The following is a 17,910-nucleotide window of genomic DNA, read 5'->3' on the forward strand; positions in this document are numbered from 1 at the left end:
GTGGGGAGAGGAAGGGCGGAAGGGGGTGGAATAAAATACCATTTTTACTGCCACTCTTTATTTTTCCCCCTACTTTTTCTTTGTGTCCGGTTTTTGTCCCTGTAAATGCAATAGCTAAGTACACACTAAGCATTTGTTCCTGGCTCTCAAATAAGATGGTTTGGAGTTCTCTTATGTTTCCTGGTATTTCCCAAGTCTCTTGGGTTGGGTGGAAGGCCGCGGCTGGTCTCAGTTTGGTTACTCAACGCCCAGGAGGGGCTGAGCACCAGCCATATCTTTTGCTTTGATTCACATGATACCTGCTTTTCTCGGGCCTGCTAGAGGCATCCAACACCCTGGTTTGTAAATAGCAACCTAAAGGCGTATTTTGGCACTGGTTTGGCAACATTCCCCATCTCTCATCCATTCTCCCCCTTCACAGATGGTGGTGGGCTTCGCTCTACAAAGGGGACTCAGATGTTACTCCTGAGAGCTTAAGAGCCAGACAGCTGAAAACGGCAGGCTTGTGAGTTGCAAGGAAAATGGATTTGGTAATAATTAAAAGAGAAGAAACCCTCAAACTTCAACTTCTTTAAAAGAAAAAAAAAAACTGTCCTATCTTGTTCTGTAAAATATTAGAACGCTTTGTTTTACAAAAATGGCGAGAGAATTCTTCCACATATACTTCTGCACTTAGAACATTTTTATAGACCTAAGTGCTGGAGACGTTGCTACACGTCAGCCGGGCCTTTTTTTTTTTTTTTTTTTTTTTTTTTTTTTCCATACACCTGAGCACGGAAAAATTGATGCAAAATTTTATTTTCTTACCTAGTGGAAATCTGAAATGACTGCAAATTCCTAGTGAATGTACAGGTTTGCTTTCGTGTCCCTCTCTGGTTGCTTTGTAAGTGATGTGTAATTTGTGAACCCATGTTTCATCTGTATAAAAGAACATCTGTACCAGTTTTTCTCCTGCCCCTCAGATGAGCCAAACTTTGAGTTTTATGTCTGTTTGTCATTGATACATTTCAATAAATTTTTTCATACAATTTTTTGGGGGATGGCTTCTTTAAGTCCAACAGGCCACTGATCTTTTCAAGATGCATTCCAGATGAACTGCTAGGTGAGGGGGAAGCTTCATTTTTGTTACCTGATAGAATAGCTTTTCTTATTTTATATATAGATATATATATATAATGTGATACTAAGTTTGGATACTTTTGGTTTTAAAGCAAAACTCAGTGGTATATCTTCATTAAAAGCTTCATTTTAAAAAGCTGTAAAGTTACTAAAAACACAAATATCCAATCAATCAAGTTGGGCCAACCTTGGAACCTTGTTTTGAATATCTTTCATTGTTTTGTTTGTTGTATTGTAAAAAGAATGTATGGTTGAAACTCAGGAATGTATAAAACGAATTATTTCACACAAAAAAATTACTTTTAAGAAGTATCTGTTCATGTCCTTTGTCCAATTTTTAATTGAGTTGTTTGGTTTTTTCTTGTTTATTTGTTTAAGTTCCTTATAGATTCTGGACATTAGTCCTTTGTCAGATGCACAGTTTGCAAATATTTTCTCCCATTCTATAGGTTATCTATTTCCTCTGTTGAGAATTTCTGCTGTGCAAAAGCTCTTTGAGCCAACAAACATATGAGAAAAATGTGCAACATCACTAATTATCAGAGAAATACAAATCAAAACCACAATGAGACATCTCATCTCACACCAGTCAGAATGGCCATTATTAAGTTAAAAGATAACAGATGCTGGCTTATCCACTGCTGGTGGGGATGCAAATTAGTTCAGCCCCTATAGAAACCAGTTTGAAGATTTCTCAAAGAACTAAAAATAGAACTTCCATTTGACCCATCAATCTCATTACTTTGGATGTACTCAAAGGAAAATAAATCATTCTAACAAAAAGACACATGTACTTGTATGATCATCGCAGCACTATTCACAATAGCAAAGACATGGAATCAACCCAGGTGCCCATCAATCATGGATGGGATAAAGTGTGGTACATTTCTCTTCATGGAATACACCAGGAAATACTATGCAACCATAAAAAATAATGAAATTATATTCTTTCTAACAACGTGGATGTAGATGGAGGTCATTATCCCAGCAAGCTAACACAGAAACAGAAAACCAAATCCCACATGTTCTCACCTGTAAGTGGAAGCTACACTCACACAGACATAAAGATGGGAACAATAGATTCCAAAAGAAGGGAGGGAAGGGGCAAAGGATGAAAAGCTTCCTGTTGGGTACTATGTTCACTATCTGGGTGACAGGATCCCAAAGTTTGGCCTTTGGTGCTGAAGGCCAAACCTCAGCACCATGCAATATATCCTTGTAACAAACCTAAATGTATATCCTCTGAATCCAAAATAAAAATGGAATTTTTTTTAAAAAAATTACTTTTGGATAGCAAAAGACTTGGGGTGGTTTGAGAGAGGTAGGAATTGAGTTGGATTATGAGATACATCTGGCCATAAAAGGGTAAAAGTTCCTGTGATGTGAGATGATAAAGGGAGGAGCTTAGACTCCTTATGGAAACTGAGGTAAACAAAAAGGTAGATTATGATGGAAATGGCCCTTCTGGTCTCTTAAAGGGTGGGAGAGAGTAACCTCTAATCAGAGTCTAATTTGAAGCACTTCATGATAGTAAGAAGGTGGTGTGCAGAGAGGGTCCATGGTGGTCTCACTAGCAGCACCTGGAGCTCTAAAATCAAAACAAGGGATGGGACAGTGTGCCTTTCCCTTAAATCCTGCTGAAGACAGGTGGGGGGCCGAGCCAACGTTGACACCTCCATCTGATGTACATACCCTGATATTTTGTCACAGGTTGCATGATTTGTGAGTCCTCTTTAGATTTCAGCCCTCTCCTTCTCCACTCTGCATTTCTGCATGAGGAGTTTTCCCACCATCACCTGGGCAGGCTGTGGGACCTGAAAGGTACTATCTCAGGTCCTGTCTGCCTAAACACGCTATGCCACAATTCCCACTTCACCACGACCTCCCCATGTAGGCACAGTGCTCTCTCTGAGGCTGCTCCTCCAGGGGTCTAGTTTCAAGGGAGAAGCTGGCCCTTGGTTCTTTCTGTTCTTAAATTTCTAGATATATTGGGGTATTTTATATGCACCATCACCAAAAAGAAGCAGGTCCCAGAGTTGCACATCTACACCTAACGCCTCTTCCCTAATATTCACTTCCTGCCTCCATATTAACACCCTATACTTTCTTCAGAAAACCTGTTTTCATCCCCTCTAAGGTTTTAAATCCATGATCATCCACAAATCTTTGGTGATCTTCTAAGTCAAAGACTTTGAGAATTCACAACAAAACCATTTCTCTCTAAAGGACCTACCTCTTGAAATTGAAAGCCAGATTTCTCAGACCTGATTTTGAAATTCAAACTAAAAACTGGGTTCTTCTGGCCTCATTGCTTTCATCTCTCAGAATCAATGGATTTCCAATGCAATGGCTAGAAGGCAATGAAGAAGCAAAAATTTGCAGAAACTAAAATTAAAATCCCACAACATTATCCCATCATTTTACCATTATCATTTGGATTGAATGGAGCTAGTGTGCAGCTGGGAGGGAGAGCAAGTTGTCTGTCTGTGAGGTCACAGCTGAAGTCACAAAGTGTTGAAAAGGGCAAGGTTGATATGGGAACAGGAGGCTGTTGTGAGATGGGGCTCAAAGAGGAAAAAGTCTAGGGGGGAAGGAGTGGGGCAAAGTGTAATTTGGGGAACCAAGCAGGGTAAGTTTCTAGGCTTAATTGATCTGGTTCTTGACTGGGGCTTGTAGGTCAAGAAGGGTGGGAGTGGGAAAAGTGGAAGGGAAACGTCTCAAAGGAGGATTTGTCTCCTGTCTGGGTCACTGCCTATGAGCCCTTCTTCTCTACAAAGCACTTGAAGGCTGGAGCTGATGGCCCTCCATCCTGAAACTCTATCCTTAGTTAACCATGAAAATTCTGACTGAGGTGGGAGGGGGTGGGGTATTTACCAATCTTGCATTCACTCTACTCTATTTCCTGTCCTTGCCTGAACTCAAAGACCCTTTGGCCAATGCCCCATCCCCAATCTCAGCTAACTGTTATTTTTCACTTAGATTCTCTCTTTTTTTTCATCTACTTCCTCACTGCAATTTCTGTTGTTACTGACAAAGACTATAGGAAGATTTTACCCTGGCCAAATACTTCCTTCCTCTTACCCTCCTCTTACCCTCATCTTTCTTTACACATATGTACACACATACATGCACACATATGCAAGCACACACATGCACATGCACACTCACCCATCCAAAACACAAATGCTTCATTAACTGCTGAGATATCTGTCCTGGTAGTTCTCCAGTGAATAAACACTTTTCTTCTCACCATGTGCCTGCCTTCTCCCCATATTCATTTATGCCTCTCCAGGGCCTGGAGCTATCTCCATCTTCAGCTCCAGAGTCCTTGGTTTCTGTCTGAGAACAAAAGGCACAGCATCCCTGCCAGGATCAAGAACCAAAGGCAGAAATGACCTCCAAGCAGCAGAGAAGGTAATGGGGCTAATGACGACCCTCAAACGTCCTTAGATTACTATACTCCATGGGAGAAGAACCAGGGTCTCCTGTCTCCTCCTATTGCTCTTCATTTGGCTTCACTTGCTTCCTGGCTGGATAAGATGGGGACTTTAATGTGTCCTCCCTCTTCTCCATCTCCTTGACGAAAGAGACAATAGCAAATCTTTGTCATTCTAATTTAGAAATCAGGCATCAACTGCAATTCCTCTAGGAGTTGGTGGGGTACACAAACTAGGGACATTTATTTATTCCAGGATTGACTTTGCCTAAGTCCTTTGAATCGTCTATAGTGTGAATCAAGGCCAACCACCCAAAATCAAGCTTCCCTTGGTCTAGGGTTCAAAAGAGGGTTAGAATATGCTGCTTGAGGCTAAATATGAGACCCAGGTAATGGTATTCATGAAGTCAGAAAAGAAGGAGGGTTTACTGTGAACTCGTGGATCAGGAAAGCTTCATAAAGGAATCAGAACTTGGCTTGAGCCTTTGAACTTGCAGCAGATGTTTTGAGATAAGAGTTTGTAGAAATTTGGGAATGGGCGTGGTGATTCATGCCTGTAATCCCAGCTCTTTGGGAGGCCAAGGCGGGCAGATCACCTGAGGTTGGGAGTTCGAGACAAGCCTGACCAACATGGAGAAATCCCATCTCTACTAAAAATACAAACAATTAGCTGGGCGTGCTGGTGCATGCATGTAATCCCATCTATTTGGGAGACTGAGGCAGGAGAATCGCTTGAACCCTGCAGGCGGAGGTTGCGGTAAGCCGGGCTTGTGCCACTGCACTCCATCCTGGGCAACAATAGCGAAACAAAAAGAGTTTGTAGAAATTTGGGAAGAGAAAGTGAAAAATGACTTATAAATTTCTAAGCTGCCTATCTTATGAAAGTGGTTGGAATGGTTAACTGGACCTCAAGCCTGAGAGCCAGCAAGGAATTGAGAAGCCTGAGTCTGGAGGAAGTTGGGAATCTGCTCTATCTAAGAGTATGAATTCTCTTCCAGACAGCTGCAGGACCTTGAGGAAAAAATAATGAGTAGATACTGGAGTCTCCTAGACTTCCATATGAGAAAACACATAAACCACACCAGAGCCCTGGCCTTTCTGCTGATGAACATATGCTTTTTGATGGTGAAAGTGGACAGGACACTGTAAAAATAACACACAACAATAACGTTTGAAAACACTTAACAGTTACAAGTGCTTTCATATAATCATCCCCCAAATCCTTGAGAGAAAGATTACTCCTCTTGTTTTATAGGTGAGGAAACAGGCTTAGGGTTGAGGTTCAATAGCATAGTAGGGTGACTATAATTAACAATAATTTATTATGTATTTCAAAAATAGTTAGCTGAGAAGAGTGGAAATGTTTCCAGCACAAAGAACTGATCAATGTTTGAGGTGATGGATATCCTAAATACTCTTGATTTGATCATTACATATTGTAGGCATTATCAAACTATCACATGTGCCTCATAAATATGTACGATTAATATGTATCATTAAATAAATTAAAAGGATGTTTTCAGAATTAGGGACATGGCTTGGATTTGCAATGAGTAGTAGCTCCGCCGGGTTCTATGGAGAAATAACGCTCCAACTGGCAGAACTGTGTGCCTGAGCCATCTGATATGATGTCAATGCTATCAATGTTCATCAACAGTCTCCTCTTAACTGGAAATCTGTAGGCTCAGTGTCTTTTTACTTTTACTTTATTTTATTTATTTTTTTTTCTGTTGCTGAGGCTAGAGTGCAGTAGTGCAATCATGGCTCACTGCAGCCTCGAACTCCTGGGCTCAAGCAATCCTCCTGTCTCAGCCTCCTGAGTAAGCTAGGACCACAAGTGCCTGCCACCATGCCTGGCGGGGTTTTTTGTTGTTGTTGCTGCTGCTCTTTTGTTTGTTTGTTGTTGGTTTTGTTTTGTTGTGTTGTGTTGTGTTGTGTTTGTAGAGACGAAGTCTCACTATGTTGCCCAAGCTGGTCTTGAGCTTCAGTGTCATCTAGAGCCCAGTTTTCACTCTATTCTGGGTCCCCAGACTCCCTGTGATTACTGACCTCCCTACTCCTGTTTGGAAAAACTTATTGCTTTTTTTAATGGCAGGAAGTGTACTAGCAGGAACCGCATGGCCAGGAGATGAGGCTGTTTGCTCAGGATCAGCAAGCATGGTAGAGCAGACTGGTTACCCGGGTTTCACTCACTTTCACCCTTCTTCTTTCTTCCAGTTACCTGTATATCTGTATACATCCTCTCCTAGGTGACTTTGGCACTGATTTAGGAATGAGGTGGTATTTAGGAATAAAAGCTTCAATTGTGCTGCCAAGAATAAGCAAAATCTTTCCACTTCCTCAGCCTTCCATCCCCATTACCACCCCATCAGAAGTCACAAAGGAAAAGAACACTTTTTCGGGGGATAAAAAAGGAAGCAGTTTGCTAATTGAGTATACTTTCCAAAGAGGACCTGGGAAGTTTGACAGGTTAGGTGGGGTGAAGGGTGGAGAGTAGACGTAAATTAGGCAGGCAGGAAAATGACAAGGTTTAATGACAGTGACCATCACCTTCACTTCCAATGTTCTACGCTTTAGAGTTCTCAAAGGGCTTCCAAGATATTTGGAAGATGAGGCAAGGTTCCCACCTGTCCCCACACCTCCCATAAGGGATATGAGAGGCAGGACCCTGGCTATCCTTCCTGGATTTTTAGTATAGAAACTTCAAGAATTCCTGCTCAGAGTGATAGGGTAGAGTTAGGAGAAGCCTTTAGCCCACGTTCTCTGCTCCTCATCAGGTTTATATCATTCTTTCTTTGTAGCACATCCACAGAAGGGACAATGAGATCACAGGCGGGTAAGGTATGCAAATTCTCTGGATCCTCTGGGCCTTCTAATTCCTAGGGAGAGGGGAGGAGAAGAGGTTGTAGACAGGAGGGGAAAAAAAAAAAGCTGCCTGAGAAGGGACGGGGTGCTCTTGACTGGCTGGTAGAGTGGGTCATTGTCTACCACACCAGTAATATCTCCAATGCCACTGCTTCACCAGTTGACTCCAGGGGCAGGCAAGCTGTACAGGCATTGACAAGGTGGTAAACAAATGGGTCTGTTTGGACCTGTCACACACCAGCTAGATCCAGAGCGAAGCAGGATATATGGGATGAAATGATTCAGCAGGGCTGCAGGAGACTTTTGGCTGCCTGAGAAATGGGATGATTTTGGGTGTCTAGCTCAATTCCAAGAAATATCTTGTCTTCATAATGTTTCATAACGTGTCACTTCAGTTTCTGGGAGAGTTGGGATATTGTTTCCAACATTTGTTCCTTATTTCTACAGGAAAGACAGGTAACCATCACTGAAACCCTGTGGGACCAGGTGAGGACAGAGGAATCATTTTTGACAGCATGGCAAGAGGTGGGAAGTGGGGGAAGGCTTCAGGAAGGAGCACATTTATTTCTCTTTCCTTGAGTGGCTTGTTGATTGACGGTGAAGGATCAACACGCTGCCTCCCACCTTGTTCTGTCGTTTGTGCAGTCTCATATTCTCAGAGCTTCTCGGGTCTGTGCACATCAGCGCCCCTTCCCGACACCCACTTATTTGAAGCTGTCACAGGTCCTGTTTGTTTTAAGGGTGTTTAATCCCCAATTCTCAGTGATTTTTGCAGACTTGAAATCACAGGTATGGCCTTTCACAAACATGAAAATGTTGATTTCAATTCACAAACGTAAAAATGCCAGGTTTCACTTTATAGTTGAAGGGTATATATGTGCAGAAGCCAGTAATGCCCATAAGATACCCACAGCAAATTGTAGTGAACTTTCATAGAATACAGACATTTACTTGGAGTTTCTAAGAGGCCTTCACATAAATTCCAGCTACTTCAACATCCCAATCTTACCATATTAGTTGCTTGTAAAACCTTAGATAGAGATGAGAATTAAAAGATAATTGATCACTTTTGAACTTACAGTACAGGAAACTGAGCATTTCATCATTTCTGATTAAAAATGAGTAAAATTATCCAGAGCCTCTTGTGCCAGCCCCCACTGTACAATATCATATAAAATGAATAATGTGTCCAACATGTTTTATTTTCTGTGATATTCAATGACTCTTTATATAAGGAAATAATCTTAATTACAATGCTGTACAGTAGCATCACTATTTCATGTTCTTACAATTATTATATTAGCTAAAGAGTAAGTTGCTTGTATAAGAGTCAAAAGACCATCCTGTTGAGAACAAGAAAATAATCAAGTACTTATAATATAACAGAGTGAACAAAGGGCAGAGAGTTAACCATTGAGAGGCAACGAATTAATCATTGGCACGCTGTACCCCTTTGCCCATTCATCTTCCATATGTACCCTTATATACAAATTGAAGCTCCTGAATATCTACATACACTATATTTCCACCAAACAAGATAACAACTATCTAAAAGTTCTCACACTTTCTCCCAAGGGAGACAACCCACAGTTCCAACAGTCACTGGATCCATTCATGGCTGGGTAATACAGTAGGCAGATATTTGGTTTTACAAGAAACTGCCAGCCCCGGCCCTGAACCCTATAGCCACTGAGATGTTGATGCCAAAGAACTGGATTGCCATTTATGAACTCGTTTTTAAGGAGAGAGTCATGGTGGCCAAGAAGGATGTCCACATGCCTAAGCACCCGGAGCTGGCAGACAAGAACGTGCCCATCCTTCACATCATGAAGGCCATGCAGTCTCTCAAGTCCCGAGGCTACATGAAGCAACAGTTTGCCTAGAGACATTTCTACTGGTACCTTATCAATGAGGGTATCCAGTATCTCCGTGATTACCTTCATCACCCGGAGACTGTGCCTGTCACTCTACGCCGCAGCCATCCAGAGACTGGCAGGCCTCGGCCTAAAAGGTCTGGAGGGTTAGTGATCTGCAAGACTCATAAGAGGGGGAGCCAACAGAGATACCTACAGACAGAATGCTGTGCCCCCTGGTGCCGACAAGAAAGTGGAGGCTGGGGCTGGGTCAGCAACTGAATTCCAGTTTAGAGGCAGATTTGGTTGTGGATGTACATCTACCTCAGTAAAATTGGAGAGGATTATTTTGCATTGAATAAACTCACAGCCAAAAAGAAAAGGAAAGAAAGTGCCACAGCTTTTTCCAAAGTGATTATATGATTTTACACTCCCTCCAACGAGCAAATAAATACCGTTGATTTGAATACCTATGCTAAGCTTCAGAATAAGAATGAATTAGACTGAAAATAAATATGATAGTAGGTTTCCTTATACATTCAAGGCACAGCCCAGTCTTCTTTAAATACTTTACTGTATTTTGCTCATTTACCACATAAAGAAATGGCGGCCCAGAGGTTTCTGTAGAGTGGAAGTCAGTGAGGATTTATTGCTAGAGCTACAAAGCCACAGTCTTGGCATTCACATTCTACAGCCTAGTGGCTAGGAGACTAGGTAACTTAATTTTATATGTGAAATCTCTCTGTAATAAAGTAATCAACTACAATATTATTTTTTCTATATTTTTGTCTTCTGTCAGGTGCTGACAGTTTTTAAGGATATACAAAAGGAGGTGAGATTAGATTTTGATTCTCTGAATTCCCCAGCCCTATCATGTGCCTTGATCCCATTTTTTTTCTTACCCTACTGAGATGTTGCCTCTGACCAAGATTTCAGCTTCATTTATTTTTCTAGTGATTTCTCCCTTAAAGAGTACCACTGTCTTGTCAGTCCAGGCAGCTAAGGCAAGAAGATGCCTAACAGTTCCCTTGAGGAAGTGTGATAACACAGACAGAAAAGTGTATATGCTAGAACTTCTCTCAGCAAGAATACTCTATGTGGTTGTATGAAATGCTGATAAGTGACTGAGTTGGGGAGAATCCCCTAGTGATGTAGTAAACTGCCTTATTAGGTGACTATGTCTGTGTGGAAGTACAAATTAGAGACAAGAGCTAACCTTCTTGGGTAAATAGAAATAAAACCTCTTCCTCTGCTCTCCTTGGCTCTTCTTCTATAGATTTCAGTCTCTCTCTCTCTCTCTCTCTCTCTCTCTCTCTCTGTCTGTCTGTCTCTCTCTCTTTCTCTTTCTCTCTCTCTCTTTGAGACATGGTCTCACTCTGTGCCCAGGCTGGAGTGCAGTGACGTGATCTCAGCTCACCGCAACCTCTGGCTCCCAGGTTCAAGCGAATCTCCTCCCTCAGCCTCCCAAGTAGCTGGGAGTACCACACCCAACTAATTTTTTTTTTATATTTTTTGTAGAGATAGGGTGTTGCCATGTTGCCCAGGTTAGTCTCGAATTCCTGGACTCAAGCCATCTGCCAGCCTTGGCCTCCCAAAATGCTGGGATTACAGGTGTGAGGCACTGTGCCCAGCCTAAGAAGGTTTTTCTTTTTTTTTTTTTTTTTTTTTTTTTTTGAGACAGTCTTGTTCTGCCACCCAGGCTACAGTGTAGTAGCATGATCTCGGCTCACCACAACCTACGCCTCCTAAGTCCCAGCGATTCTCCTGCCTCAGCCTTCTGGGTAACTGAGATTACAGCTGGCACCACACCCAGCTAATCTCTGCATTATTAGTAGAAACGGGGTTTCACCATGTTGGTCAGGCTGGTCTTGAACTCCTGACCTCAGGTGATCCACCCACCTTGGCCTCCCAAAGTGCTGGGATTACAAACATGAGCCACCCCGCCCGGCCAAGAAGGAATTTTTTAAAGATCCTTTACATGTAGTTAAAGCTTCTCTGCAGAGAACCACTGGAGACTCAATGAGGAGTGTAAAAGGGCCCAGAAAAGACATAGCAGAAGGCCAGAGGGCCACAAAGAATAAAAGATGTGAGACCTTGGTATGAATAGTTATGACTGTAAGTGATGAATTATGTGTCTCCCACCCCTAAAGAGGCACAGCTTGCCCCTATTTATTCATTCATTATTCAAAAGACATTTATTGAGCATATGCTATATGCAGGGCATTATATTAAGTGGTTTGGTGTGAGAGATACAAAAACAATACAAATTGTGCTTTTGGAAGTCTTGGGATTTTGGCCGGGCACAGTGGCCAAAGTGGCTGGATGGTAATCCCAGCACTTTGGGAGGCTGAGGTGGCCAGATCTCCTGAGGTCAGGAGTTCAACCAGCCTGACCAACATGGTGAAACCTCATCTCTACCAAAAATGCAAAAATTAGTCAGACTTGGTGGTGCACACCTGTGATCCCAGCTCCTAGGGAGGCTGAGGCAGGAGAATCGCTTGAACTTGGGAGGTGGAAGTTGCAGTGAGCCGAGATCACACCACTGCACTCCATCCCGAACAGCAGAGCGAGACTCTATCTCAAAAAAAATAAAGAAAGAAATCTTGGGAGTTCCATGTCCAGGAAGCCCATGTTTTCCCAAACAGACATCCCTGCATTTGACCAAGTCTATAGCTAGTACACTGCAGGTCCACAGGACACCAGCCCCATCATCTCTGACTCTGTATTCTCATTATTTTTCAGCTGCAGGAAGATGCTCAGATTCGAGGTAAAAGAGCACCATTCCAAGGTTTGGATAAGGAAACAAGGGAGGGGATCTGGAATTCAAGTCTCATTGTATCCATTTCCCATACAAAAAAAAAAAAATGGAGATAAGAATGAGATATGGAGTTCATCCCAAAGTCTCACCCTAGGATCTTCCATTTAGCTTATGGCTAGAGTCCAGGTTCTTTTCTTTCCCCACTTCAACCAAATTGGGAATTGGCTTTCCTTAAAGCATTCATAAGTACTGCGAGTTTTTCCTCTGTCCATCTCAATCGCCTCGTGTCTGAGTCTGTTCAGGCTGCTAGAACAGAATACCATATTCGTTAGTTTATAATCAACAGAAATTTATTTCCCACAGTACTGGAGGCTGGGATGTCCAAGATCAAGGTGCCAGCAGATTTGGTGTCTGGTGAGGCCCTGCCTCCCAGTTCATAGACAGCCAACTTTTTCACTGTGTCCTCACATGGAGGAAGCAGTAAAGGAATTCTCTAGGTTCTCTTTCATACAGACACTAATCTCATTCATGAGGGCTCTGCCCTCATAAGTGAATTACCTCCCAAAGGCCCCACACCTTACTATCATTGCTTTGGGGATTAGGTTTCAATATATCAATTTGGAGGGGACATAGACATTCAGTCTACAGCACGTGGACAGGGATGGAAGAATCTTTTTCTCCCTTGGAATGGCTGTTGAGGGCCTGAGAACACTCTCATGCTTCAGCTAGATATGGTTCTTGTCTGTAAAGACAGCAAATACAGAAAAGCGGAACAGCTTCCCAAGGCTGGCACAGGGATAGAATGGCAGGCAGGCTAGAGTGGAATGATTATTCAGGGTGGTCAAGTTACAGTTTTCAAACGCCCAGATGCTAATTCTAGCATTTCAAGAAAATACTCAAAATACCCAGGAGCCTAGAATTATAGCACAAAAGCCATATGTGGAACTCTTTTCTTCACTCATCCAAGAAAGAACTTACAAATTGGGGCTTTTCAAACTTTTGCATATATACAGATCACCTGGGTCCCTTGTTAAAAAACAGATTCTTATTCAGTAGGTCTAAGCTAGGCTTGAATTCTGAGATCCGCGATTCTCTACCTCTAAGAGACTCCCGTATGGTGCCAAAGCTTCTGGCTCTTGAATCCCATTGATTATCAAGGATATATATGACTGAGCCCAAAGAGAGAGCCTCCAAAGTCAGAATTAAATAAGATTGAATTCAAGGATTTTTGTATCCCATGGAAGGGGTGAGGAGCCTTCAGCTGTGGATACAAGAGGCAAGGAGAGGAGGAAATCTGGAGATTCTGACTACTCTTGGGGTCTCTCTGGTATTGGAACCACTCTATGCTTTTTCAGCCCCGTGGCAAAATGGAGTTCGTTAAGAGTACAAATCTTCTTGGGGATCTTTAAATACAGACAGTCCCAGAGAAGACCCCTCTGATCTTTCTCCAAACCTGGTCCATCACCTCCACTCCAGAACAAGAAACTATGGCCTCCACTGTGAGATCCAGAGGCTCATGAGATAATTTCCTTGGATGCTGATCCCTAAGGTTCAAAAGGTCAAAAGGGCCAAGCTTACCTCTGCTTGGAGAATGCTCTCCTTCATCCTTGGAAGCCTGATTTCCAAATAGATCCCTGCAGGGCCCTGGGAACACCCACCTGATTACCTGGGCTGTAAAAATGTGGATTTAGGATCTAACTGTTGCTGCTGCTTTTCTGCTTCCTGAAAGATGGAGCAAGGCAGGGTGAAATCCAGGGTGAGATGAGGAGAATTCAAGTCTCATTGTATCCCTTTCCCACACAAAAAAACGGAGATAAGAAGTGAACTACCAGGGACTTGTTCCAGCAGCAGCACCCTGGGATGGAAACATTTGGCTAACTCAGCTCCCAGACCTGGATTACAGAGCTTCAGCGGCCATGATCCGCTCTGCTTCACAGGGGGCCAGATTTCTGGTGCCACATTCTGCAACTGCCTCTCTGACGGGCTTGTTAGGTCGTCAGTGTCCCTTCAAGTCTGGCCCCTCCCACTTTGGCTATACTTCAAACCAGGGATGCGAGCTGAGCAGCTGGGGAGACATGTCCAGGCCCCTGTAACAGAATGACTCTTCTCTGTGTCCACTTCAGGGATGAGCAACTGCTCCGTGACACCCATGACATCAGCACCCAGGACTGGGTAAGTGACCCTATTCTGACAATGTTCAAGGGAGATGGCGCCCACCTGGATATGGGTGTGCTGGCCACGAATATAGCTAGCTCTGAGCCTTGAGCCTTCAGAAGCCTGTGCTTCCAAAGGGGCAAGAAGTGCCTCCCCACCCGACTTACAAATGGTGAACTACAGAGCCTGGGATTCCTCCTCCATCCTTAGCCCCATCAGAAATCCCTGAAATCTCAGGATCAGCCCTGAACCCTCAGGATCAACCCTGAACCTCACCATAAGAAAGTATCTTATTGTAAGAAAGTATCTTAATTCAACTGAGGGAATAAGGGAACATAGAAAGAATGACAGCTAGGAAAGGAAGACCACAAAGAAGGAATAAAGAATCAAGGACATAGGCTGGGCGTGGGGTGGTTCATGCCTGTAATCCCAGTACTTCTGGAGGCCAAGGTGGTTGGATTGCTTGAGCCCAGGAGTTCGACACAGTGAGACCTGTCTCCACAAAATACACAAAATTAGCCAGGTATGGTGGTGCACACCTGTAGTCCCAGCTACTCTGGAGGCTGAGGTGAGAAGATAACCTGAGCCTGGGGAGGTGAAGACTGCAGTAAGCCATGATCATGCCACTTCCCTCCAGCCTGGGCTAGAGACAGAGCAAGACCCTGTCTCATTTAAAATTAAAAAAAAAAAAAAAAAGGATCCAGGACTTAGAAGAAAGTTATAAGAAGAAAGTTATAAGAAAATTAGCAACAGTTAATTTTCAAAAGAAAATTAACAAAAGTTAAAATGCCCTAATATTGAGAGATGTCGCTTTCTCTTCCATAACAAGATGAGGAGAAAAAAGATCAGGCTACTGCAACATAAATTTAAATTAGACATTGGAAGGAAAGACTTTCCAATAGTGCAACTGAGAAATAGGACTAGATAGTCAAGAAAGACAGCAGCACCGAGTTGATGGGTGCAGCACACCAACGTGGCACAAGTATACATATTTAACAAACCTGCACGTTATGCACATGTACCCTAGAACTTAAAGTATAATAATAATAATAATAATAATAATAATTAAATAAATAAAATAAAATAACCTTTAAAAGCTGAAAAAAAAAAAAAAAAAAGAAAGACAGCAGCACCATGTACTTCAGAGGGCTTTAAAGATAAATGTTTAAAAAAAAAATTAGGCCGGGTGCGGTGGCTCATGCCTGTAATTCCAGTACTTTGGGAGGCCGAGGCAGGTGGATCACCTGAGGTCAGGAAATCAAACCAGCCTGACCAACATGGAGAAACTCCGTCTCTACTAAAAATACAAAATTAGCCAGGCATGGTGGTGCATGCCTGTAATCCCAGCTACTCGGGAGGCTGAGGCAGGAGAACCGCTTGAACCCAGGAAGTAGAGATTGCAGTGAGCCAAGATTGTGCCATTGCACTCCAGCCTAGGCAACAAGAGTGAAACTCTGTCTCAAAAAAAAAAAACTAATTTTGACATGTTATGGTTTTTCCCAAACCAGGAAATGGAAAAGATGAACTCCCTAGATCCCTGTTTTAACAGAATTTGTCCCTATCTCAGAAAATTGACTCTCATAAAATAAAGCCATTTGTTTTAAAGAGATGGATTGTTATGCTTTAACTTTCTCAGTGCTGAAACCATGGAAGGAATAAATGAAAAGTGATTTCATATTAACAAAATTCTCAATGTAACTATTGTAAACCTTTGCATATGAGGAGCACTTTTGATTGGTCAAAATCTTTCAGATATATGATATTATTTAATTTTAATTTTATTATTCCTCTGAGTCAAGCAGTAGGAATATTCCTGATGAAAACATAGGCTGTAATAGGTTATGATGCTTCATCTCCTAAAGCCCACCCAACAAGAGCTTTTTCCTATGAGCCATGCATCCATCAGGAAATTGCAACTCCCAGAACCTGAGATGCCCATTCTTGGTGGAGTGTAATAATGGAATCCCTAAGGGTAATGGAGGCCAGGAAGGGGACTGAAAGGGTAAGATCTCTTTCCCTCATATGTCTACAACTTTCTCTTATTTGGCACAGAAGCGTAAGGCCTCCAGATTCCTCCATGACCCCAAAGTTGAGAAGATTGCAGTTCAACTCTGGAGAGAAGCCATCAGGAGGCTGTGTCCACAACCTGAAGACACAGCTCTTCAGTCAATCACCTTACTACCCTGGACCCTAACTCTATAACCAAGGAAGAAGGACATCTCTGCTTCAGCCAGGTGTTCTACCCGGGCAGTCTTTCCCCTGAGCTCCACCCTGCCCATCTGTGGTAGTCAGGAACCCAGGCCTCATAGGTCCTCATCCCAACATGGCAGGGCAGCACCCCAGGAAGCAGGTGCAGTCGTACAAGGGGCAATAGGGTGAGAGGGTGGACAAGTGAAGGCAGGGCTAGGCCAGGTTCTTTTGGGCTCTGTGATCAAGACAAAGGGCCAAACAGAGTGCATCAGGTGTGGATAGTGTTCAGGAATCAAGGACAGAAAATTGTGGGATGAAGAGATGGAAAGGTGTAAAGTTTTAAAACACATTAACAAATGTGAGGCCTATAATTCCCTCTGGAAAGTGCTCTAGAAACTTACACTACTTTGGGGGCTTAATTCAGTGTCAAGAGTCAAACACAGTCTGTCCTTTATAGACTCCCTTGTCCGGGTTTTCTTTCCTAAAGTATTTGAATATGCTTCCCCAAAGGCACTGTTTAAGTGACAGGCCATTTCCTCAACCCTTTTCACTCTCCTGCTCCATAGGCTCATCTGACACCTCAGCCACCTCACCCTGTGGCAGAGACTATACTAGCCACACCCTCTATGTGGCCTTCTCTAGGGCTCATTAGGAATTCCTTTAAAGAAAGAATCTGAGTTATAGGTGATGGAGAAGATTGGTTTCATCTGCCTGTGTCTAAGTACAGTGATTCTATGTACTTTCTTGAATAGCCCCCTTTCAAATATTTTATCCTGTTTCCCCCACAAATCATCAAAATACATAAAGTGTTTCAATATTTTAGCATTAAGATTATATTTTGCTGAATGTAATACATACACTCACAAAACCTCTGTCAAAACCCAGTTTGGGTTCAGATTGTAAAGCAGGAAGCTTCCTTCCTCTAGCACAACATGGATAGCAAGTGTAGGACAGCAATAATCCTGAAGTGGAAACTACACAGAGAGAATATGGTCGACAACTAGTGGATCTCCTCCTTAGTTCCTGTTGGATGTCTTGGGATGGGGTCGTGAGAGTAGAAGGATCACCACGAGGACAGCTTTTACTCTCAGGGTCACCTGTCTAGTAAATTGTCCAGCAGGGAGGAGAATAAATTTATTTTATTCCCATCCATATGACTATGACATCTACAGCACAGCTTCAGTTGCCTGAAAAGGGGAAGATATTAGCAGATATCATCACTGAACCCAAAAGAGAGGTTGGTGCCCATGAGTGGAGATGCCAGGGCCTATGGCTGAAACTGGGAACTTGGAAATCAAGTGAGACCCAAGCACATTCCAACTGCCAAAGCAAGGAAACCAGCAAACAAGCAGCTGATGAAATAAATGTGACATCAAAGACTTGCCCTCCTGGTTCTTCCTGGGCTGTGGAATGGGTAGTGATAGAATTTCCAAGTATGATAGTGCATTTGGTTCAAAGAACCACACTGTAGCATGGGAGAACCTGCACTATTATGTCATAAACTCAATCTGACTTTGTCTAAGTTTTTCTTCTTT

The 17,910-nt window shown here is 42.8% G+C and overlaps 1 protein-coding gene and 1 pseudogene across 1 annotated transcript; both read left to right on the plus strand.

The window, feature by feature from the left end:
* The first annotated feature begins 3,669 nt into the window (after positions 1-3,669).
* Positions 3,670-17,882, plus strand: C11H12orf54 (chromosome 11 C12orf54 homolog). The gene is made up of 9 exons (XM_025402725.1): positions 3,670-3,748; positions 4,412-4,533; positions 7,357-7,387; positions 7,868-7,906; positions 10,073-10,105; positions 12,016-12,040; positions 14,155-14,203; positions 16,238-16,419; positions 17,548-17,882. Exons 2-8 carry the CDS (start codon positions 4,511-4,513, stop codon positions 16,377-16,379), a joined length of 342 nt encoding a protein of 113 aa, XP_025258510.1. The 5' UTR covers positions 3,670-3,748; positions 4,412-4,510; the 3' UTR covers positions 16,380-16,419; positions 17,548-17,882.
* On the plus strand, positions 9,115-9,631 carry LOC112634162 (annotated as a pseudogene).
* Positions 17,883-17,910: the final 28 nt, after the last annotated feature.

This window comes from Theropithecus gelada, chromosome 11, assembly GCF_003255815.1.
Source record: "Theropithecus gelada isolate Dixy chromosome 11, Tgel_1.0, whole genome shotgun sequence".
NCBI lineage: Eukaryota > Metazoa > Chordata > Mammalia > Primates > Cercopithecidae > Theropithecus > Theropithecus gelada.